At 41.8% G+C, this 23,766-nt stretch overlaps 1 protein-coding gene across 1 annotated transcript in view; it reads right to left on the bottom strand.

Moving 5' to 3' along the window:
* The window catches only part of lss (lanosterol synthase (2,3-oxidosqualene-lanosterol cyclase)), a 71,289-nt gene that overhangs the window by 34,107 nt on the left and 13,416 nt on the right, over positions 1-23,766 (bottom strand). The window contains exons 6-13 of the mRNA XM_078228826.1: positions 19,347-19,443; positions 15,587-15,722; positions 10,129-10,237; positions 9,338-9,456; positions 6,047-6,144; positions 3,545-3,572; positions 2,459-2,515; positions 927-998 (exon numbers count right to left, since the gene is read on the bottom strand). Coding sequence (XP_078084952.1) covers positions 927-998; positions 2,459-2,515; positions 3,545-3,572; positions 6,047-6,144; positions 9,338-9,456; positions 10,129-10,237; positions 15,587-15,722; positions 19,347-19,443 — 716 coding nt within the window. The remainder of the gene's footprint in view (positions 1-926; positions 999-2,458; positions 2,516-3,544; positions 3,573-6,046; positions 6,145-9,337; positions 9,457-10,128; positions 10,238-15,586; positions 15,723-19,346; positions 19,444-23,766) is intronic.

A 23,766-nucleotide genomic window follows, 5' to 3' on the forward strand; every position in this document is an offset into this window, starting at 1 on the left:
TAATACTGCCAGACTCACTGGACTTTTCCCTCTCCCTCCTTTCTTGAACAAAGGTGTTAAACATTTGCTACTCTCAAATCCATAGGAACCATTCGTGAATCTAGTTGAAAGAGAAAATCCAATGCAGAAACTATTTCTGCAACTGCTCCTTGGCATCATCATCAGGTTCAAGGATTTCTCCGATACCTTTTTTTTTACTCATATGAATTAGATCCTTGCTTCCCCACGAATTCTATTCTCGTGCTTTCTATTCTGAAGACAGACACAAATTATTTGTTGTTATTTCTTTATTCCTCTTCATAATTTCTCCTGTCTCTCTATATATGACCCACATTTACTTTCACTAATCTCTTCCTTTATACATATTTGCAAAAGCTCTTAAAATGTGTTTGGAAATTTCTTGCTAGAATCACAGAATCCCTTCAGTACAGAAGGAGGCCATTTAGCCCATCAAGTCTGTACTGACACAATCCCACCCAGGCTCCATTCCCATAACCCTCATTTACCCTGCTAATCCCCCTTACGTTACGGTCAATTTAGTATGTCCAATCAACCTAACCCACACATCTTTGGAGTGTGGGAGGAAACTGGAGCACCCGGAGGAAACGCACACAGACACAGGGAGAATGTGCAAAGTCCACACAGACAGTGACCCGAAGCTGGTTTTGAACCCAGGTTCCTGGTGCTGTGAGGCAGCAGTGCTAACCACTGTGCTAGCTTATTTTCATTCCGTTTTCTTGCACTTTTATTAATTCCTTGGTTACCTTTCGATGATTTTTAAAACCCTCTCAATCCTCAAGATTTACAGCTCTCTTTGGCAATATTGTAAGCTTCTTCTTTAAATCTAATATGATTGCGAACTTCTCTAGTTAGCCATGGTGTACCACTTTTATAGTGGAATTTTAACTCTCAGTATCTGACATTACCTGTGAAATTTGGAAATACGTGTGGGCACATTTGAGACAGGTTGCGAATTCTGGGATATCCTGAGCTCCTGCCTGCATCAACAGAAAATATCAAAAGTTATCAGACCATTTTGAGAATAAAAAGCATGCACACATATAGGGGTGAGAATCTGGGGAAACCGGTACAAATGGAGCATATTTCTCACTATTTTTCTTCATAGAATTGCTACAATTTTGAAAGTGATAGAAGGCTATTGTTTTTTTAAATACACACACCATCTTATGTTACTGTTGTTGGTGTGAGCTCAGTTGGTTTTTAGTCAATCTTCAGAAACTTCCAATATCTTTAAATATTCATATGCTTCCAAAAGTTATTATACTTTCCCTTAACTTTGCAATGGGATATGTTTAACTCTTCTGATAGAACAAGGATATAATTTCTGTTATGCCTGCAAACTTTGGGTCTTAGGAATTTCACTCCTTCAGGAGGTAACAAGTCAAACAGTCACTATATGGATATCTGAAACATTCCAGCCAAGGTCAGGACTTATTTTTATATTGCATTACTGTGCCTGAATTCCTGATCTCAATTCATGGGGAGTTAGTTTTAACTCATTTCTTTTCCAAATGGAGAATTAAAATATTAAGGCCTTAAGGACTGCACCCATGCTTCCAAAAAGGTTCCCTGTACGGGAAGAATTCAATGAATCTCGTTATCATTCTATTTGATAGCTCACAGCTCACAAAAGGCTAAAGAACTTAAAGCACCACTTCCCCATTCAGCTTCAAAGTCACCTCAGCAAAGGTGCAACAACAGCACAGGATCCTGTTGCTGGTCACCATTCTGACAATGTGATGGAGAATCACAGAATGTTTACAGCACAGAAGACCATTTGGCCTATTGTGTCTGTGTTGGCTCTCTCAAAGAGCATTCACCGCACACTACTCTCTCTCCTTCTCCCTGCATTCTTCCTTTTCAGATTCAATTCCCTCTTGAATCCCTCGATTGAACCAGACTCCCCCACTCCCTGGCACAGAGCATTCCAGATCCCAACAACTCAGTGTGAAAAAGATTTTTCTCACGTTGACATTGCTTTTTTTGCCAATTACCTTAAATCTGTTGCACCATAAATTAGCCCATTGTATGTTTTTATTTTCAGTCTGACGTCTCAATCAATCATGTAGGGTTTTATCCATTAAAGAAATGGTAATAAATCACATTATAAGTTCTGCGCAGTACAAACCAAGAACCATGTTTCACTCCTGTGTTTGTGTTGACTTGGCTAATCTCAGCTCAGTTATTACTGGAAATACTGCAAGGCTCCACGGTCTCAGACCAGAATTGAGAGGAGAGGGAAATCGCAGCCCAGATAAATTGAATAACTAGTCATTCCACATGGTAACTGGATCATTCAAAAGTCACCCTCAGTAAAGTGCACATTGTATGCTGAACAAACTGTTCAGTTTGGGGTTAATGACTTCATTATTAAAGAAGTTCTATTTGTTCAATCAGTCGGGCTGTTTGCTAATTTGCAGTAGTCTTCATTGCTCACCTCAAGATAGGCCTGGACAGCAAAAGCTGTATCCCACAGCTGAGATCCATTGGTACCCTGGGACACAGACAGATAATTTAGTAAGCTTCTTAAATATCCAATGCAGATACTTAAGTGTCTTCTATGAATACCCAATACCCATATCACTGACTGCACTGCAGTGTAGAAATTTGCAGTCTATTAGTCTTAATTAGAAACAATTTACTTACAGCTCTAACTAATAGCTGCCAAAATCAAGGCAGTCAAAGTGTCTAAGACTCACCACAGTGAGCTTGTAAGCAGCCCCAGTGAGGTTCTTGTTTCACTGCCATACAAGCTCTTTGCCACCAGGTGTTCTCAACCTTGCCTCATGACATTATGGGCAGGATGGTGGCACAGTGGTAAGTACCGCTGCCTCACAGCGCCAGGGACCTGGGCTCAATTCCGGCCTCAGGTGACTGTGTGGAGTATGCACATTCTCCTCGTGTCTGCGTGGGTTTCCTCCGGGTGCTCCGGTTTCCTCCCACAGTCCAAAGATGTGCGGGTTAGGTTGATTGGCCATGCTAAATTGCCCCTTAGTGTCGGGGGATTAGCAGGGTAAATACAGGGATAGGGCCCGGGTGGAATTGTTATCAATGCAAATCGATGGGCTGAATGGCCTCTTTCTGCACTGTAGGAATTCTATGATGACACAACACCTGATGATCAGAGAGCAGTAAACTTGAACTGTGCTTGTTGTGAGTCAGCTAAATATCATAACAAATGAGGAACTCTAGATAGATAGCAATCGCTCTGACAAAATAAATAAAAAGCAGAACATCTTACAATAACTAAATGGCTGACAGCACTGGAATTTATTGTTCCTGTAAGTGAATAACACCTTAAAAAGTATCTAAAATCATTTGTCTATTGAAAAGGAAATGCACTGTCACACACCCTCTGGAAAATTGACTATAAAGAGAAAACTGCTTCACTGATTCGATGTGTCTAAAGTCATACATTCCTGCCAAGCAGAACCAGAGCTGCAGGTCTGCTTTAAACACTTTAAACAGGTCCCCTCTCCCAGTGTTCTTCACATCAACTCAATGATGAATTAAAAAACTTTACCTGCATCTTCAGTCCATCAAGGCCAAGCCTGTGAAATGAATTAATAGATTGTCAGGCTGAAATGAACTGGAGATGGTTTGGATGCTGTTCCGCAGTGATCAGTGAGATGCTGCAGTTATCAGTAACATTGGCACTGCTCCAAGCTCACTTCACTGCATCAATGTACACATATTATTCATATTATAATGGTAATTAGGAATAAGTCAAATTCTTTTTTATTTGTTCATGGGACATGGGCATTGCTGGCTGGGCCAGCATTTATTGCCCATCCCCAAGGGCATTTCTGGAGTCACATGTAGGCCAGACCAGGTAAGGATGGCAGATTTCCTTCCCTAAAGGACATTAATGAACCGATGGGTTTTCTTAAAATGACAACCGACAATGGTTTCACGGTTATCATTAAGCTTTCAATTCCATATTTTTGTCATTAAATTTCACTATCTGCCGTGAGGAGATTTGGACCTGGCTCCCCAGAGCATTACCCTGGAATTCTGGATTACTAGTCCAGCGACAATATCACAACATCACTGACTCCCCAAATTATGTTATAAAGCAAAATACAGAGAATGCTGGAAATCTGAAATGAGAAACAGAAGGACTCAGTGAGCATGGCAGCATCTGAGTGAGAGAAACAGGATTAAGGGCTGGATTTAATACACCTTTTGTGGTGGGAAGCATGGCAGCCAGGCCCATTTAACTACGGGACAGACCTACAGCAACCACCCCCCCCCTCCCCCCCCCTGTGCGTCACCTCCAATAAAGCAGGAGGGTGGAATGGGCTGATGCTGTACCACCTGCTGTAGTTGGATGTCAGTTAGGCTCATTATCACCGAGTCTATAGCAATTCAGTGGCAGCTCAGGGATTAAATGGAAGGTGCACGTTTTTCCTGTCAGGTTTGCCAGCAGTTGACTGTTGGGCCTTCCCCACTAAACTGATGGTGGGTGGGGTATCCCTGCCAGTTTGGCAACCGGTGTCGACTCTGCTTCTGTCTACACAGATGGCATCAGGCCCGCTGAGTAATTGCATTATTTTTTGTTTTTGTATCAAATTATGTTCTTGTAACAAATCCACATCTTTCCCGTTTAAAGTTCCACACCTCTATACGCACTCACTTCAGTACATAGAATCGTGTAAATTAGCTGTGGTGAATTTGATGTGACAGAATTGTCACGGGATGAGGCTGCAGATGTCATTATAATCACATTGACAACACTCATACGTTAGAATGATTGCAGGAGATTTTGTACCTTTCCCACATATGCATCTAATCTGGCATTACGAGTGCTTGATTTGTTAAACATATTACTGTGAAGGTGTGGGTGCTGTTGATAAGGTCACATTTTATTGCCCATTCCTGGTTTATCCGAAAAGGCATTGGTGGGGCCTTTCCCTAGAACAATCTGCAGTCTCTGTGGTGTTTAATTTTCTGGTTCCAATTGTTCTAGTAAAGCACCAATCTACCACAAATGTCCATTTGTATTGGGTTGGTTTCTGAGCAGTTCTAAGTGAGCAGCACAAGTAGAGAGGTGCTACTGTGCTGCCATGATCTATCCTGCTGCATCAGGTATTAAAAGACATTACTACTCGAGTACTGTTATTTTCTCATACTGAGATTTAATGCACACACAACAGGAAGATTTTATGTTTCCCTACAGTCAATTTCTGACTCAATTATAAAGAGTGGATAGAAACTAAATAATCTGCTAGGCCAAAATAACCTTTCTTGTGGTATGAATCTTGGGAAAGGGATCTAAACAAATCACATTTCTTATCTGAGAAAGGTGCAGTGCCCAAGGGGCAACACTCTTTACAAACATTGGGCCTTCAAGGTCAGGGCAGTCCATGATGAGAACATCACAGTTTCTTGTATATTCTCCTAATTACTTATTTCTGATTATCTTGAATCTGTGTCCACTCATTATTGAGAAACCAACCAGTGGAAACAACTCAACATCAAAACTCTTAAATGGTTTTAAATGTATTAGCCAGGATTACTAGGGCGGCACGGTAGCACAGTGGTTAGCACTGCTGCTTCACAGCTCCAGGGTCCTGGGTTCGATTCCCGGCTCGGGTCACTGTCTGTGTGGAGTTTGCACATTCTCCTCGTGTCTGCGTGGGTTTCCTCCGGGTGCTCCGGTTTCCTCCCACAGTCCAAAGATGTGCGGGTTAGGTTGATTGGCCAGGTTAAAAAAAAAAGAAATTGCCCCTTAGAGTCCTGGGATGCGTAGGTTAGAGGGATTAGTGGGTAAAATATGTGGGGTAGGGCCTGGGTGGGATTGTGGTCGGTGCAGACTCAATGGGCCGAATGGCCTCCTTCTGCACTGTAGGGTTTCTATGATTTCTATGATTACACAATAAATTAGAGAAGACATTGATGAAACAGAAAAGCTCAGGTAACTAGGATGTAAGTCAATAAAAAGCAGAAGCAATGGTACATTCTCAAACCAAATTTAGTTGGTCTTTACTATCTCACCCCAAAGCAACTCAGACAGATGACTTACCAGAGGTAGTCTGGGATCCGAGAAACATGCTCCTGAAAAGCAGGGGCCTTGTGACCCTCCACATGCCAGCGAACCAACATGTTGATAGTTTTGGAAATCTAAAAGACAAATAGAATCATAGATGATAGTGAAGCAGGGAAGTTTCCACTTTAGTTCCACCTACACTTCTTCACATGACTATATCCACATTGACAGTATCAAATGACCATGTGGCCCTTGCCTAGAGCAATAGCACTGCACACACAAACGATGTAAAATCACCAGTTTCCAGATGACCATAGGCTGCTCTCTCTCTTTTGAGGGGGGAGAGCTGACTGGTGGTGATTTGACCCAAGGATCACCACACCTCAGGCGTGGGGCAAAGTTGAGAAAGCAGGCCTTCATGAATAACCTGTCGGTATGGGAATTGAACACACATCACAAACCAGCCATCCAGCCAACTGAGCTGATCTGACCCCTCACACACACAATAGACTGTGCCCCAGTCTCACTGTAACTCCTGAGACAAGCTTTGTATTTATTCAGCGTCAACATGTGGCCCATGTCAGTGGGAAGTGGGATACAAACATCCAGACTTTGCAGTAGTATTAAAAACACTGTCAGCATTTACTATCATTACCCCTCTGAAACTGACAGGAGTCTACACACACAGCTAAATGTGAAAATCCAGAAGTTACTGTCAATAATTCAACACTAATCTGCGAGGTGCACTACTGAAGTCTCCTTAGTTTGCAAACTGACAAGACTTGTGATTGGTCTCACTGTAAAAACCCTTGAGCTTTTAAACAATGCAGCAAATTTATAATTACCATTGAAAAGCCTCACCAGCCTTGAAAGCTAATTTTGTGTTTGTGGCTTGCCAAATTACTCCATGATAAGTTCCCATACTTTAAAATAATATTTTAAAAATTATGCTCAATAAAATATTTTTAGAATTATGATGCTTCAGGCTCTACCTTGTTTCCACGTTTATGTCCCAATCATTTATTTCACTCTCCATAAAATTTAAGTTCATGATAACTGCATTTTAGGTCCTGCTTTGCTGTCTGTTAGAATACGTCAATGTGATTGCTACTTAGCTTACTTGGTGACATATCTGTTGCTGCATGCCTGGAAATCCCCCTTGGCTAGGCATCAGATTCAAACTACTTCAGGAAAGGTGCAATCCTCACCATAGATATTGCTAGATTTTTGTAGGCAGCTTGCTTTTGAAGTTAGTGGTGAACACCTTTGCATCACTGCTGACCATAAAATACCAGTTAAAATGGTAATATTAGCACTGGTAAGGTAGTGATATCTATCCTGGTGCAGTAACTCATTTACTCACACCACCTTCAAAAAGCTTTATGCACTTGAAACACTGACTTTGTTTCTCCCTCCAAAGATGCTGCCAGACCTGCCATGTCTTTCTATTGTTTTCTGCTTTGCTTTCAGATTTTCTGCATCCAAGTTATTTTGCTTTCATTTGAGATAGGTAACAGTATCTTCCATGGAAACAGTGCTATGATCCATTCAAAACTAAAGAAAGCACTTTGAGAATTTTGAAGTGCAAGGATCCTAAGTGATGCAAGTGCTCACAGCCCTTTAAATTTGAATTTTTTTTTACAGCTTTCACTTAAAGGGAAACAAAAAGAGACAATTCCTTTGGGATTGCATTGATTGACTGAACATCTTGGGCTGCTTAAAAAATGGGGCCAGCTTTTGTAATTTCAATAGAAATCATTATCTGAGATTTTTAACAGTTCGTTTGATAGCTGAGGTCAGTATGAATGCCAGGTTTCAAATGCTCCAGAATCACACATCTCAGCAAGGATGGAATTCATAGTTTGATTAATAGTATTAAGAGGTTATTAAAGGATTGTGGGTCTTTGGTATGGTTTCTGAATAGATGTTGCTTGTTTTTACAACAGATTAATCGCTTGAGTGGATTTAAATCTTCTCAATAGCTTTTTTGAATCAGTTTCTTTTTCAGTATGATATGTATTTGAATGTCAGTTCTATTAGGGTGCATGAGGTTTTCTTCCATGTCCATTTCAAAAACATGGCTCCTGAGATCTGCCCAAAGTGGATACTGGGTGAAAGATTCATGGGAGGCATGAATATATGAGGGTGCATGAGAGTATAGGAGTGTATAGGGGGCATGAAGGGGACGTGTGGGTAGGATTTAGGGCCTGACATTCATCACGACAACTGGTCTGATGTCCTAGTTAGCAGAAGAGGGCGCTGTAGTCTGCCATCGCGTCATTTGCCCACATTCGTTGTAACTTCAGACCTGCTTCTGCACGTGGTGGATCCAACTCCATCCCGCATCTGTCTCTCTGACACAAAAATATGGCAGGCATTAGTCTTTTTAAAAGGGGCAGATCTGTTGGAATCTCTACAATGCAGAAAGAGGCCATTCTGCCCGTCAGGTCTGCACTGATTCTCTCGAAGAGCGTCCCACCCAGGTCATCTCCTCCATCCTATCCGTAACCCCACGCATTTAGCGTGGCCAACCCACCCATCTGCACGTCTTTGGACAGTAGGAGGAAACCAGAGCATCCGGAGCACACCCACGCAGACAGTCACTCAAGGCCAGAATTGAATCCAGGTCTCTGGTGTTGTAAGGCAGCAGCGCTAACCACTGTGCGTTAGGAAGTTTTCCAACTCAATCTTCCTGCCTCGTCCACAAAAATCTGATCCCCGATGTCTGACAGTGGCACAGTGGTTAGCATTGTTGCCACACAGCGCCAAGGATCCGCGTTCAATTCCCAGCTTGGGTCACTGTCTGTGCGGGCTCTGCCCATCTTCCTGTGTCTGCGTGGGTTTTCTCCGGGTGCTCTGAGTTTGCTCCCACAGTCCAAAAGACGTGCTGGTTAGGTGCATTAGCCATGCTGTTTTCCCTCAGTGTACCTGAACAGGTGCCTGAGTGTGGCGACGAGGGGATTTTCACAGTAGCTTCATTGCAATGACACTAATAAACAAACTTCTAAAACTTTCTTCCTCACTGTTTACTATTTTGTTTTGTCCAAAATCGAAAGAAAACCTTGATTATTCGAAGTTTTCCTTTGGTTTACTTAAACTATCAACATTCCATCATAGCTAGCATAATGGTTTTTATCTCATTCCATTCAGTGGAGGCTCCTTCCCAACTGTGCTAAATTAAGATAATAAACAGTGCAACAGTACTTTCAAAATACCTGGTGACCACGCAAATCTTTAACAGTCATCCAAACAGAAAAATTGTTATGAAGATATCAGTCTTAAACAAATTGGCATCAATACTACACCACCTTTGCGATAAATACTTACTGGCCCAATACTAATGCACTTTGTGAATCTGTCATCAGCTGTGATGTGGTCGTAGAGTTCTGTAACTGCCCTCTTCCTCAGGCTGGTGCTGTGGTGATCCTCATACACATTCAACAAAACTGTAAAAGCCCAAATTTAATGACTCATCACCACAATAAAATATAAATGCACAGCAGAATGGCACATTTACATCTGAGTGCGTATCAGCTGTGGAATCTACACTACATACAGGATATTCATAACCTCTATATTTGGGGTGGAGGGGGGGAAACAAAAATAAGTTAGGAATGTTCTCCCGTTTCAATCAAATCATGGCAAAGCTTCTTCCAATTTGACAGATTTCTATTCATAAATGGGCAGCTTTATATATTTTATCCTCAATATCAACATCAAACAGAATGTAGCCCCCCTCCTCCCCATTACTCTTGCAGTGTTCAAATCTACACCATCCCAACTGGACTAAATATGGACCACGTCTTGAGGAGGAACAACATTATTTAGTACAAAGCAGTTCTAATAATGATGCAGCTTCTCATTCCATCACCTGACATCAAACAGTAAGATTTCAAAAAAAAATTTCAAGGCTTCTTTGGAAACATTGAACACATACGCTTATTCAGTGGTAGCAACATTAACCTTGAATCAATAGCTTCAGAAATGGAGGAGGACATTTATTGTTACTAATGAACATTCCACTTCATAAAAAAGCTAATTTGCTGATGTCCTCTTCGAATAAAAATGGCAAAACACGAATGATTTTGATGTGTGTGTAATGGAGGGATCCCCCATACCGTATGCAATGGTGAGAAGCCTGCTGTGTGGTGTGTACAGGTCACAAGCTGCCACATTGTTCCGCTGGGCAGGCCAGTCAATGGTACTGTAATCCTCAACATAGAGCTCCTAGAGAAAAACAAAGTTAGAATTTGGCAAACTTTACTGGCGAGTGAGAAATGACGATACAACAGCAATATGTAAAGTACAATCATGGCACTTGCTGTTAAAAACACCAAAATAAACTTTCCCAGCAAGGTTTCCTCATTAACAGGGCATAGATTTCATCTCCAGTAGGCTGTGTTCCAAATTCAGATGCTTCTGTCCTCATCTCTCCTCTACTGCCCCCAGATTTCATATAAATCTTGCAGAAACTTGGGTTGTACTTATCCACAGCATCACTGCACGGACAATAAGTCGAAATGTAAACACAGACTCGGGGGCCCAACCAAATTCTGGCACAAGACTCCCTTTTCCAAGGCATCTTCCTCTGTAGCATTCTGGAATTCGGGTGCACTCCGACATTAGGGACTTTCTTGGAAATAGCAGGGAATTTACAATAAAGATAACTACAGTGTATTTTATCAGGAGTATATTCACCATAACCAGGTGTCTGACACACAAGGACATCTATTGCCCAGTATGAAGTGTTCTGTTTCAGAACACTATCAATTATCCAAGTTAAGAAAACTGGCATGGATAGCAATAGCTAAGACATCGGAACCCTCAGATGTACACTAGAAGTACTGCTGGAGTACAACCAGCTAAAACCACGCTGCCTACCAGCAAAGGACATTGATAAACTTTCCGCTTCCTCTCAACTTCAGACAACTCTTGACAATGCTCTGGAGTACTTCATACCTGTCTGGTCAGGTAGTAAATTATAACAGCTGCCATTGAAGGTTGACTCAGTTCCAATATTCCATCACTTTTGGAGCCAACTCAAACTAAAATAGACCTCTTATATACTCCCACCTACAGGAGAGTCACTTGTTTGTCACGTGGGCAAGCAGATTATGTTAAGGAATGTTTTAGCATTTCAGCATCAAAATCCAACATGAGAATATTATTTCCGCACATAAAGAGTGTAATTTAGTGCTGATTCTTTCATTAATTCTAGTTTATGATTTGCAGCTGTTAGGATGCTAGACCTGAACTCCAAGGTATATTTTGAAGCCAGACTAGACCCTAACAATTTTTCTATTTTGGCATAAATGTGAGGAAAGGATGCTTCACTCCAGGCGTGATTTTACTGACAAACTAGGGAGCTAAACAAAATTTAACAACACAGTTTAACTGCAACAAATGAATTACCTTAACCTTTAACAGGTGAACAACACTTAAACATGACAAGAAACAATTCTTAACTGTTAATTTATCACTATCAGCTCCAATCAAGCAACATTTCTCTTATAAATTTAAACCCCTCTTCAAATTAGTAAATTAGGAATCTTTTATCAAAACAAGCTTTATTCATAATAGTTTAAATATAACACTGGCAAAATGAAGCAGCCTAAGTTTTAATAGTTGAATAGTTTTTTTAATAAAAAATGAAAGGAAACGACTCTAATTTGTAACTTATCACTATTTCAGTTCCAAATAATCTGGTCACCCTATTATAGAAAGGATATTATTAAACTAGAAAGAGTGCAGAAAAGATTTACTAGGATGCTTCCGGGACTTGATGGTTTGAGTTATAAGGAGAGGCTGGATAGACTGGGACTTTTTTCCCTGGACCGTAGGAGGCTGAGGGGTGATCTTATAGGTCTGCAAAATAATGAGGGGCACAGATCAGCTAGATAGTCAACATCTTTTCCCAAAACTAGAGGGCTTAGGTTTAAGGCGAGAGGGGAGAGATACAAAAGTGTCCAAAGGGGCAATTTTTTCACAGAGGGTGGCGAGTATCTGGAACAATCTGCCAGAGGTAGTAGTAGAGGCGGGTACAATTTTGTCTTTTAAAAAGCATTTCGATAGTTACATGGATAACATGGGTCTAGAGGGATATGGGCCAAATGCGGGCAATTGGGATTAGCTTAGGTGTTTAAACAAAAAGGGTGGCATGGACAAGTTGGGCTGAAGGGCCTGTTTCCATGCTGTAAACCTCTATGACTCTATAACTATTCCTCTTAGACTCAAACGCCACTTTACAGTTAGCAAAACCAGATATACTTGCTATTAATTGTGAGAACACGCTTGAAGATTTCAGAGAGGTTTTGATTTTCAGAGCAGCTTGCAGACTTCTGTCTTTAAACATCCCCAGCCAGAAAATGAACAATTGTTTCTCTGTTACAAACCTAGTTCCTCCCATTAACCACATTATCACATGACCCTGTATACCTAAACCCACCTTCCACTCCTTTAATAAAATCCCATGGACCTTTTCATCTATAAAAAATTCCATTCATGCTCTCCTAAATAAACACTGCATGGCTAAAATGAGTAATTATCCTGCTTTCTCAGCATCCATGCGTCATGTTTACCAGACACACCGACTGCCCGTAGAAAAAAAACTGAACTTTAAAACATTCCCCTTAAACATAAAATACATAAATAGCGCAGTACCATCACACACCGTAGGCAATCAGTTTGACGGAAACAAAAAAAGTGATATTGAAACCACACAACTATTTCCATTTGTAGAGCTTCAGATGCTAACAACACATTGCAAAAATACTTTTCCTTATACAGTGCCTTAGCTATCGGAAAAAAGCCCAAGGCAATTCAGAGACAAAGATAAAAAATGTACGTGGATATAAATATGGACTTTGATAGGTTGAATGATCCACTTTTGCACCGTAATGACTATGACAATGACCAGGATAAAAGGAGAAAATAATAAGTTGACCAAAAATTTGATAAAAGGAAGGACTTAGAGGGAGCAGAGAAGGAAGTTGGAGAGGTATAGCGAGAAACTTCCAGACTTAAAAAAGGGCAATGAAATGGAAGGACTTAAACACAAGGATGAGAATTTTAACTTACAGGCATTGGAGGACCAGTGTAAGTCCTCTAATACGAACATAAGAAATAGGAGCAGGAGTAGGCCATCTAGCCCCTCAAGCCTGCTCCGCCATTCAATAAGATCATGGCTGATCTGATAGAGGGTTCAGTTCCACTTACCCGCCCGGTCCCCATAACCCTTAATTCCCTTAATGGTTAAAAATCTATCTATCTGTGACTTAAAACACATTTAACGAGGTAGCCTCTACTGCTTCATTGGGCAGAGAGTTCCAAAGATTCACTACCCTCTGGGAGAAGAAGTTCCTCCTCAACTCTGTTCTAAATTGACTCCCCCGTATTTTGAGGCTATGCCCCATGGTTCTTGTTTCCATTGTAAGTGGAAATAACCTCGCTGCTTCTACCCTGTCTAGCCCCTTCATTATCTGATATGTCTCTATAAGATCTCCCCTCAACCTTCTAAACTCCAATGAGTACAGGCCCAGTCTACTCAATCTCTCCTCATAAGCTAACCCCCTCATCTCCGGAATCAACCTGGTGAACCTTCTCTGTACCCCCTCCAAAGCTAATATATCCTTTCTTAAATAAGGGGACCAAAATTGTACACAGTACTCCAGGTGGGGCCTCACCAGTATCCTGTACAGTTACAGCATGACCTCCCTGCTTTTATACTCCATTCCTCTCGCGATAAAGGCCAACATTCCACATTTGCCTTCTTGATTACCTGCTGCACTTGCAAACTGAGTTTTTGTGATTCATGCACAAGGACCCCCAGGTCCCTCTGCACAGTAGCATGTTGTAATTTTTCACAAAATAAATAATAGTCCATTTTACTATTATTCCTTCCAAAGTGGATAACCTCACACTTACCAACGTTATACTCCATCTTCCAGATCCTTGCCCACTCACTTAACCTATCCAAATCTCTCTGCAGACTTTCCGCATCCTCCACGCAATTCGCTTTCCCACTCATCTTTGTGTCATCCGCAAACTTTGTTACCCTACACTCGGTCCCCTCCTCCAGATCGTCTATGTATATGGTAAACAGTTGAGGCCCCAGCACCGATCCCTGCGGCACGCCACTTGTCACCAACTGCCAACCAGAAAAGCACGCATCTATTCCAACTCTCTGCTTCCTGTTAGATAGCCAATCCTCAATCCACGCTAACACTTTACCCCCAACTCCGTGTACCTTTATCTTATGCAGCAACCTTTTGTGAGGTCAACCTAATGTAGGTCAATAAAGACAGAGGACGATGTAGACTTTCCTCTGGTGGGTAAGAAGAAAACACAATCTTCTCGTATAATGAAGTGAACTAAAGAAAAATGTGCATCTCTACAGCACCTTTCAGAACCAGTGAACATCCCAAAGTGCTTTGTAATTGTTATAGAGTGTCATTATTATGCACCATCTTCTTTCATGTCATCAGTATGTGCTGTGATGTCATCAGTATGTGCTGTGATGTCATCAGTATGTGCTGTGATGTCATCAGTTTATATTCTTACATTAACTGCTGCTCATTTTGATTCTTTTCTGTTACTGTTATTTTGCTGCTTAACTAACTATTCCCGATTTTGAGGCCATACTTAATTTTGAACTTGTTATTTTTATATTTTAAAGAAGATTAGCTTTCACAACGTGTTTAGACTATCTTCTTGTGGTCAAGTTACCACAGCAGTTAATGAAATATTTTTGAAAGGTGGCTACTGTTGTCATGTGACTATTCCCCTTGGGAAAGGCAAGTTTGGGTGGAGATGGTTAGGTGGGTGGATGGCAGGCATTTCTTTGTGATCAAAGTGGCTCTGAGATGGTGTGTCTGACAAAGAAAGATTGAAACCAAGCCAATCAAGTAACTCATAAACTAAGCAAGTCAAATCTTCAATACCCCAGCCGTTGCTGACTGTCCAGTTCCCTAGGCCAGCTAGTGGAACCCACAGGAGTAAACCTGCCACTCAGGGTGGGGATTCCCCACCCTGCAGGCTAAAATCTTAATGAGTTTGATGCCTCCAGGTAGATAGAGGAACAAGAAGTTTACCAACTGCAAGGTCTTGGCTAGTTGATCACCAGGAGGACCACTGCACAAGACTGGCAGGTCCCTAATCTCAGCTCTGTAACCTAGACCTAAACTCTCTGGATTTAGATACGAGTCTAGTACCCAGTAGCGGTGCACAAACAAAGTGCACGTCTCAGTATTATGATGGGCACCATGTCTGTTAGAACTAACAGAGAATTGCGATATATTGCACATGGTTCACTTAGAGCAGAGCTTGGTGGAATATTCAATCAGGTAAAACCACCCTCATTTTATGAATACATTTTATCTTCACACATCATTGGTTAGGCCACCATCCATAGCAAAGGACAATGGAATAGAGGATTTCAGAGTGTAACAACTTAGTCCAATGCAGTGTAACAGCCTTATCAGAGCCACCCTTCCTTGAATCTGTAAAGTCAAAGTCCTCCAAGTGTGAAAATATAAACTTAGCTCAAAACATCAGGGATTCTAAGCAGTTGGTTCCTACCTGGCGCAGACTGAGAATAAGCTCGTCTTCCTGTGCAGTGAGCCGCACAGCATAGCAGTAACTCATAGGGAGATAGACCTGGCGACAGTGACACCACAAGGTGGAGGGGTGAGCCGGCACCCATCGAGGGAAGAGCCTGACATAAAATTACAATACAGACAAAGCTCAGTAACAGGTAAAGCATTGGAAATCTGCATGGAACATTTACTATTTCTCTATTTGGTATCTCTGCACATTTCACTCCACAATTAAGACAGCGGGCAAGGAGCAGAATAACGCCAGGACTTTACCTATGACTGTGCCCTCTCTGCACCCCAGGGAAGTGTCCAATCTCTGATCTAAACCTCTCACTTACAGATGGCCACGATTTAAGTAGAAATTAAAATGTCATTTTTATTTTTCACTGTTTTGTCTTCAATTTTCTTCTTTGCTTCTGTACAGTTCCACGTACACCAGGTACCCTCTGGGATCTTGGTAAATAACCCAATTTTTGTGTGTGAAATTAACAGAGGATCACTGGTCAGCAATTAAACTGTGGAGATGTTCACAACTGAGCTATTCTCATTGCCATCTTCAAATAATAATCAACTAATAACAATTGGGAATGGGATCCTGGCTGTGCTTTTCTTTTTCTCTTCTTATGCAGTCCCTTGGATTGAGAATGATTTGCTTCCACTCAGATTCGATGGGTTCTGAGATGGTAAATCCAAAGTGTGATCTGCAGATTCTGCCACATGTGGGGCAAGTGGTACTTGGAGGTCAAGTAGACGAGTTGTTTGGAGGTTTGTGCACTCTCTCCGGTGCTCCAACCTAACCTCTGCGAGTTCTTGTTGAAGTCTTGCGATGTATTTGGCGCCTTCCTGAATGAACTATCTCCATTTTGGTTGGTCACAGGCCAGGAACTCCCATGAGTCAGCAGGGATGTATCAAGAATGTCGCTAAAGTGCTTCCACTGTTGTCTTGGGAGTCTTCTGCAATGACTAAGTTCTGCGTACATTGGTATAGCACCTCACCCCAGCAAATTAGCTCAGGCAAGGAAGTCAGTTACAGAAATTATGGTAAACTGTTCAAGCTACATTGCCTTCAATCCAAAACCAAAGCCACTCCACTGAGTCACTGAGCTTTACTGTGCAGATGACCCTTGCACATCAGCTCACTCAGCAAACTGAGCTCCAGCTCATTGTTGACTCCTTCTCTGGGCCATATGAGAAAATGGGCCTTTCACTAAAAACTTTGAAAACCTCTTCCAACCAGTTCCTCCAGCATAACCCTTCCATCCCCCCCACTTCCAGGTTGACTGGGACTTTTTTCTCTGGAGCGTAGGAGGCTGAGGGGTGATCTTATAGAGGTCTACAAAATAATGAGGGGCACAAATCAGCTAGATAGTCAATATCTTTTCCCAAAGATAGGGGAGTCTAAAACTAGAGGGCATAGGTTTAAGGTGAGAGGGCAGAGATACAAAAGTGTCCAGAGGGGCATTTTTTTCACACAGAGGGTGGTGAGTGGCTGGAACAAGCTGCCAGAGGTAGTCGTAGAGGCGGGTACAATTTTGTCTTTTAAAAAGCATTTAGATAGTTACATGGGTACGATGGATATAGAGGGATGTGGGCCAAATGCGGGCAATTGGGATTAGCTTAGGGGTTTTAAAAAAAAAGGGCGGCATGGACAAGTTGGGCCGAAGGGCCTGTTTCCATGCTGTAAACCTCTATGACTCTATGATTAAGATCCTGGAAAATGGGGATCATTTTCTATATCTTGCGTGCCTCCTCTCGGTGAAGTAGAGTCACGCCTCCAATGTGCCAGCTCAGACCTCGGCTGACTAAGGAAGAAAGTTTTGAGGACCAGGATCTCAAACCTAACACTAAGGCCATTATTTATTGGGCAGCATTGATCCCACTGCTCCCATATGCTTCAGAGACTTGGACAACCTACAGCAGGCACTACAAAGCTCTGGAGAAGTACATTTATCGCAATCACTCTTTTATTCTCAAATTACAAGACTGTATCTTCATCTCCAAATTATTCTATCCATTCTTTGACTATCCTTTTACTTACCTGTTATTTACCCTCAGACCACCACCTTTCCTCATGCTCCCTCATAACAACTTTCTTGCTTTGTTACTATAAACTTTTTATGGTTCTCAGTTTTCTCCTGTATTATGCTCCCAATATTTATTACACTACTTTTTCAAAAATCAAGTTTGCCACCTTCTCTATCCATAGAACCCCAGAATGTGACTCTTTACTTTTGGTCAGAGTGTATTTAACCTAAATAATCACTTACTGTCACTCTACTCTTTGGCCTGCTATTAACCTGAACTGAAATTACCCAGTCCATTTTAATGACTACCCATTTTGAGTGTGATCATAAGTTTAGGACAATTGTTCACTCTGCTTCATTACCGCATGGTAGGTTGCTGCATAAAGTTAAACCTCACGGGATCCAGGGTGAGGTATCGAAATGGATACAAAATTGGCTTCTTGACAGAAGTCAGAGGGTGGTTGTAGAGAGTTGTTTTTCAAACTGAGAACAGTACAGCACAGGAAACAGGCCCTTCGGCCCTCCAACTGGAGGCCTGTGAGCAGCGGTGTGCCTCAGGGATCAGTGCTGGGCCCACTGTTATTTGTCATTTATATTAATGATTTGGATGAGAATATAGGGGGCATGGTTAGTAAGTTTGCAGATGACACCAAGATTGGTGGCATAGTGGACAGTGAAGAAAGTTATCTCCAATTGCAACGGGATCTTGATCAATTGGGCCAGTGGGCTGACGAATGGCAGATGGAGTTTAATTTAGACAAATGCGAGGTGATGCATTTTGGTAGATTGAACCAGGGCAGGACTTACTCAGTTAATGGTAGGGTGTTGGGGAGAGTTACAGAACAAAGAGATCTAGGGGTACATGTTCATAGCTCCTTGAAAGTGGAGTCACAGGTGGACAGAGTGGTGAAGAAGGCATTCGACATGCTTGGTTTCATCGGTCAGAACATTGAATACAGGAGTTGGGACGTCTTGTTAAAGTTGTACAAGACATTGGTAAGGCCACACTTGGAATACTGTATGCAATTCTGGTCACCCTATTATAGAAAGGATATTATTAAACTAGAAAGAGTGCAGAAAAGATTTACTAGGATGCTACCGGGACTTGATGGATTGAGTTATAAGGAGAGGCTGAATAGACTGGGACTTTTTTCTCTGGAGCGTAGGAGGTTGAGGGGTGACCTTATAGAGGTCTATAAAATAATGAGGGGCATAGACAAGGTAGATAGTCAATATCTTTTCCCAAAGGTAGGGGAGTCTAAAACTAGAGGGCATAGGTTTAAGGTGAGAGGCGAAAGATACAAAAGTGTCCAGAGGGGCAATTTTTTCACACAGAGGGTGGTGAGTGTCTGGAACAAGCTGCCAGAGATAGTAGTAGAGGTGGGTACAATTTTATCTTTTAAAAAGCATTTAGACAGTTACATGGGTACAATGGGTTTTGAGGGATATGGGCCAAATGCGGGCAATTGGGATTAGCTTAGGGGTTTTAAAAAAAAGGGTGGCATGGACAAGTTGGGCCGAAGGGCCTGTTTCCATGCTGTAAACCTCTATGACCTAGATCAAATACTACATCCTTCCTCATTAGAAATGCAATGTACTGATAAAGAAAACAGTCCTTGTTTTGACACAATTTTCATGTCACTAATTATAACAACTTGTTTTCACTGCAAAACTGGCTCCAGAAACTTGAAAAATTAAATGTTTGGTTACAGGACTCACCACATCTCAGGAAACAAGGTGTTCATCCCTTCCCAACTGTAGACATTAAGAATGGCCAACCAGAATTTACCCCAGGACGGGATACCAACTGCACCACCTGAAACCAGGGGGGGGGAGACAATTGTGGCATGTGTTAAACATTTATGCGTATGATGAGAAAGCAATATCTGATTATATTTTTAAGAAATATTGACAGGAACATGTAGCACCCCTTCACCATCAAACAATAAGAACTGATAAATCTACTGAGGGCAAATACAGTAGAATGAGCTATCTGCACAATGAGTGACTAAAGAACACCTAACTCTGAAAGGTACAAGTGCAAAATGTCACTTTTTATATTAATGAAATAATAAATAACTATATATTTTTAAGACATTCTCCCAGGTACAGTGCATAGAGATAAAGAAGATTCAAAGTTAGCTTTCAGCTGAGGGAACTGCCCATAATATCCTAGATTTAGGGAAAAAGATAAAATTAAAATACAGCTTAATTTCCTAATTCCAACTGATATTCAGCAAAAGTGTTTGTATTCTGGATGAGAAGAGAATCATGTCCTTCAATTGGATAATTGCTATTCAAACTCATGCAAGCAATGACGTCTCAGACAAGGTTCTGCCGCCAGTGGTGGGTTGAAAGGGAGCACAGGCAGCTATACTGTAAGGACCAAAGTATTCCTGGATCTGGAGCTACAGGCGTTTGAAGAAAAGAATGGGGCAAGCTGTGGAGTAATTTGAAAATGAGTACAATTCTTTTAATTTCACTGAAAGTTAGCAAAGGCTGGCTGGAGTTGTTTGGCAAGGACATTTAGTGATTAGGATATGCATGATTAAGATTTAGGCGAGTTGCATTTTGTTGCAAGTGGAGGCTAATGAGAAATAATTGGTGGGAGAAATAGAAATGTACATAGAAACATAAAATTAGAAGCAGGGGTAGGCCATTCAATCCATGAAGCCTGCTCTGTCATGCATTATGATCAGAACCTAGAGGGGATGAAAGTATGAATAAGGATATCAGCAGCAACTTTGTTGCAGAGGCAGCTATTAATATAGAGGAGAAAGTTAGTGGTTTAGATGCTGGCTTGGATGGAGTAACTGGCAAAGAGCTGGGAATAATTGTTTTGCCCTTTCTTCTGATGCTCAGCTGAAATTTTTTTTTAGCTTACCCATGACTTAATATCAGACAAGTTGTCAGACTGTTCAGAGGGAAGTGTTGGAAAGGTGACCCAGCTGTAGTCAGCATACACATATAGGCCAGTCTTATATTTCCAGATGAGGTCACTGAAGGGTGGTATTCAGATGAACAAAAGGAAGAGGCTGAGGATAATCCATGGGAAGCACGAGGGGTGGCTGCATTGGAACAATAAATAGTGCCATCAAAAGAAAGTTGGCAATGAGGGTGGATGGCACCATTGATTGTGTCAAATCTCACTGAAAGTTTTAAGGGGGCATTGCATGATTGATAAAAGAGACCATATCTGCTGTAATGAGAAAGAATGTTTTAGAAGGCTCTTCAAATGATGCCATAGAGGTGGAGCTTAGAAATAAAAAAGGGCGATCACTTTGCTGGAATTACATTATAGGCCTCCCAATAGTCAGATGCAGATAGAGGGGCAGATATGTAGGCAAATCACAGAGAGGTGTGAGAGGAATAGGGTTATAGTAGCAGGGGGTTTCAACTTCGCTAATATTAACTGGAATCGCCTTAGTGTGAAAGCATTAAAGGGTGGAATTTTGAAAGTGCACCAAGTCCAAAGATGTGCGGGTTAGGTTGATTGGCCAGGTTAAAAATTGCCCCTTAGTGTCCTGAGATGCATAGGTTAGAGGGATTAGCGGGTAAATATGTGGGAGTAGGGCCTGGGTGGGATTGTGGTCGGTGCAGACTCGATGGGCCGAATGGCCTCCTTTTGCACTGTATGGTTTCTATGATTCTATGAAGTGCCAGTACATAGATGGTCCTACTAGGGATGGGACAGTGTTAGACCTAATCCTAGGGAATTAAGCCGGGCAAGTGGAAATGAGGAAATGCTGAGGCATTGAACAGGTATTTTGTGTCGGTCTTCACAGTGGAAGATACAAATAACATGCCAAAATTGATGACATGGAAGCAATGGCAGGTGAGGATCTAGAAATGATCATTATCACTAAAGAGGCAGTGTTGGGCAAGTTAATGGGGCTAAAAGTAGACAGGTCTTCTGGCCCTGATGGAATGCATTCCAGGATACTAAAAGAGATGGTGGGAAAAATAGCAAATGCGCTCAGGGTAATTTACCAAAATTCACTGGATTCTGGGCGGTTGTGGTAGATTGGAAAACAGCAAATATGATGCCACTGTTTAAAAAAGGAGGTAAACAAAAGGTGGGCAACTATAGGCTGGTTAGCTTAACTTCTGTAACAGGGAAAATGTTTTGAATCTATCTTCAAGGAAGAAATAGCAATCCTATTGGGAAGACACAGCATGGGCTCATGAAAGGCAGGTCATGTTTAAGTAACTTACTGGAATTCTTTGAGGACATTACAAGCGCGGCGAACAGCAGGGAACCAGTGGATATTGTTTATCTGGATTTCCAGAATCACTTTGTTCTCTTGTTTTATGGCAATTAAAATATTCTTGCCAGATTATGTTTCTCGGTTTGGCTATGAAATTAAAAATGGTATTTCTATTGCTTTGAATCCAGAAGGCATTTGACAAGGTGCCGCACAAAAGGCTGCTGCATAAGATCAAGGTGCACAGTGTTACGGGTAATGTATTAGCATGGATAGAGGATTGGTTAACTAACAGATAGCAAAGAGTGGGGGTAAGTGGGTGTTTTTCTGGTTGGCGATCAGTGACTAGTGGTGTGCCTCAGGGATCAGTATTGGGACCGCAATTGTTTATGATTTACATAGATGATTTGGAGTTAGGTACCTAGTGTAATGTGTCAAAATTCACAGATGACACTAAGATAAGTGGTAGAGCAAAGTGTGTAGAGGAAACTAAGTCTGCAGAGGGATACAGATAGCTTACGTGAGTGGGCAAGGATCTGGCAAATGGAGTACAATATTGGTAAATGTGAGGTCATTCATTTTGGTAGGAATAACAGCAAAATGGCTTATTATTTAAATGATAAAAATTGCAGCATGCTGCTATGCAGAAGGACCTGGCTGTCCATGTGCAGGAATCTCAAAAAGTTGGTTTGCAGGTGCAGCAAGTAATTAAGGCGGCAAATGGAATTTTGCCCTTCATTGCTAGAAGGATGAGGTTTAAAAATAGGGAGATTATGTTGCAGCTCTATAAGGTGCTGGTGAGGCCACACCTGGAGTACTGTATATAGTTTTGGTCTCCTTACTTGAGAAAGGATGTACTGGCACTGGAGAGGGTGCAGACGAGATTCACTAGGTTGATTCCGGAGTTGAGAGGGTTGGCTTATGAGGAGAGACTGAGTAGACTGGGACTAGACTCATTGGAATTTAGAAGAATGAGGGGGGTCTTATAGAAACATATAAAATTATGAAGGGAATAGATAAGATAGAAGCAGGGAGGTTGTTTCCACTGGCGGGTGAAACTAGAACTAGAGAGCATAGCCTCAAGGGGGAGCAGATTTAGGACTGAGTTGAGGGCGAACTTCTTCACCCAAAGGGTTGTGAATCTGTGGAATTCCCTGCCCAGTGAAGCAGTTGAGGCTACCTTGTTGAATGTTTTTAAGGCAAAGATAGATTTTTGAACAGTAAAGGAATTAAGGGTTATGGTGAGTGGGTGGGCAAGTGGAGCTGAGTCCACAAAAAGATCAGCCGTGATCTTACTGAATGGTGGAGCTGGTTCGAGGGGCCAGATGGCCTACTCCTGCTCCTAGTTCTTATGTTCTTTTGACTACTTCTGTGCTGTATGACTCAATGAACATGAAGCAGGGCAGTGGGTGATAATTGTCCAACAAGATTAGGAATGAGGCAGTAGAGAGAATGGGGAGAAGGTTAAACAAGTTAACCACTAAGGAATGAGCTGGGTGGAATGTGCATTGGGGACTGAGCACAAGACAGTTTTCTGGTGACGATGGCATCATGAATGCCAACAACTCGTGTTGTGATTGGTGAGCAATGCCAGAGGAAGGCTATGGGTTTATTTATATGGAATTCAAGCCGGGAGCAGAAGCAGGGAAAGGCACTCTGGAATAGTGCTGAATGGAGAGAGGGGACTGGACGCGATGATGGAGGAAATGGAATGGGACATGGCTACAGGAAATTAGGAAGTGCACGAGAAAGCAGCAGAGCCAAAAAGCGATCAGAAAAAGTGGAAGGTCACACATTGAGAGTGACATATGCAAGTGAACGGCCAGAGCAGACCTCAGATAATATGAACTGGTGGTAGAGAGCAAGAATGATCTTTTAGCATAGGTGCTTGATAAGAAGCAACATCCATGATTGGGAGTGTCCAGGCTTATCTA

Source organism: Mustelus asterias, chromosome 14, assembly GCF_964213995.1.
Source record: "Mustelus asterias chromosome 14, sMusAst1.hap1.1, whole genome shotgun sequence".
In the NCBI taxonomy this organism is placed as follows: domain Eukaryota; kingdom Metazoa; phylum Chordata; class Chondrichthyes; order Carcharhiniformes; family Triakidae; genus Mustelus; species Mustelus asterias.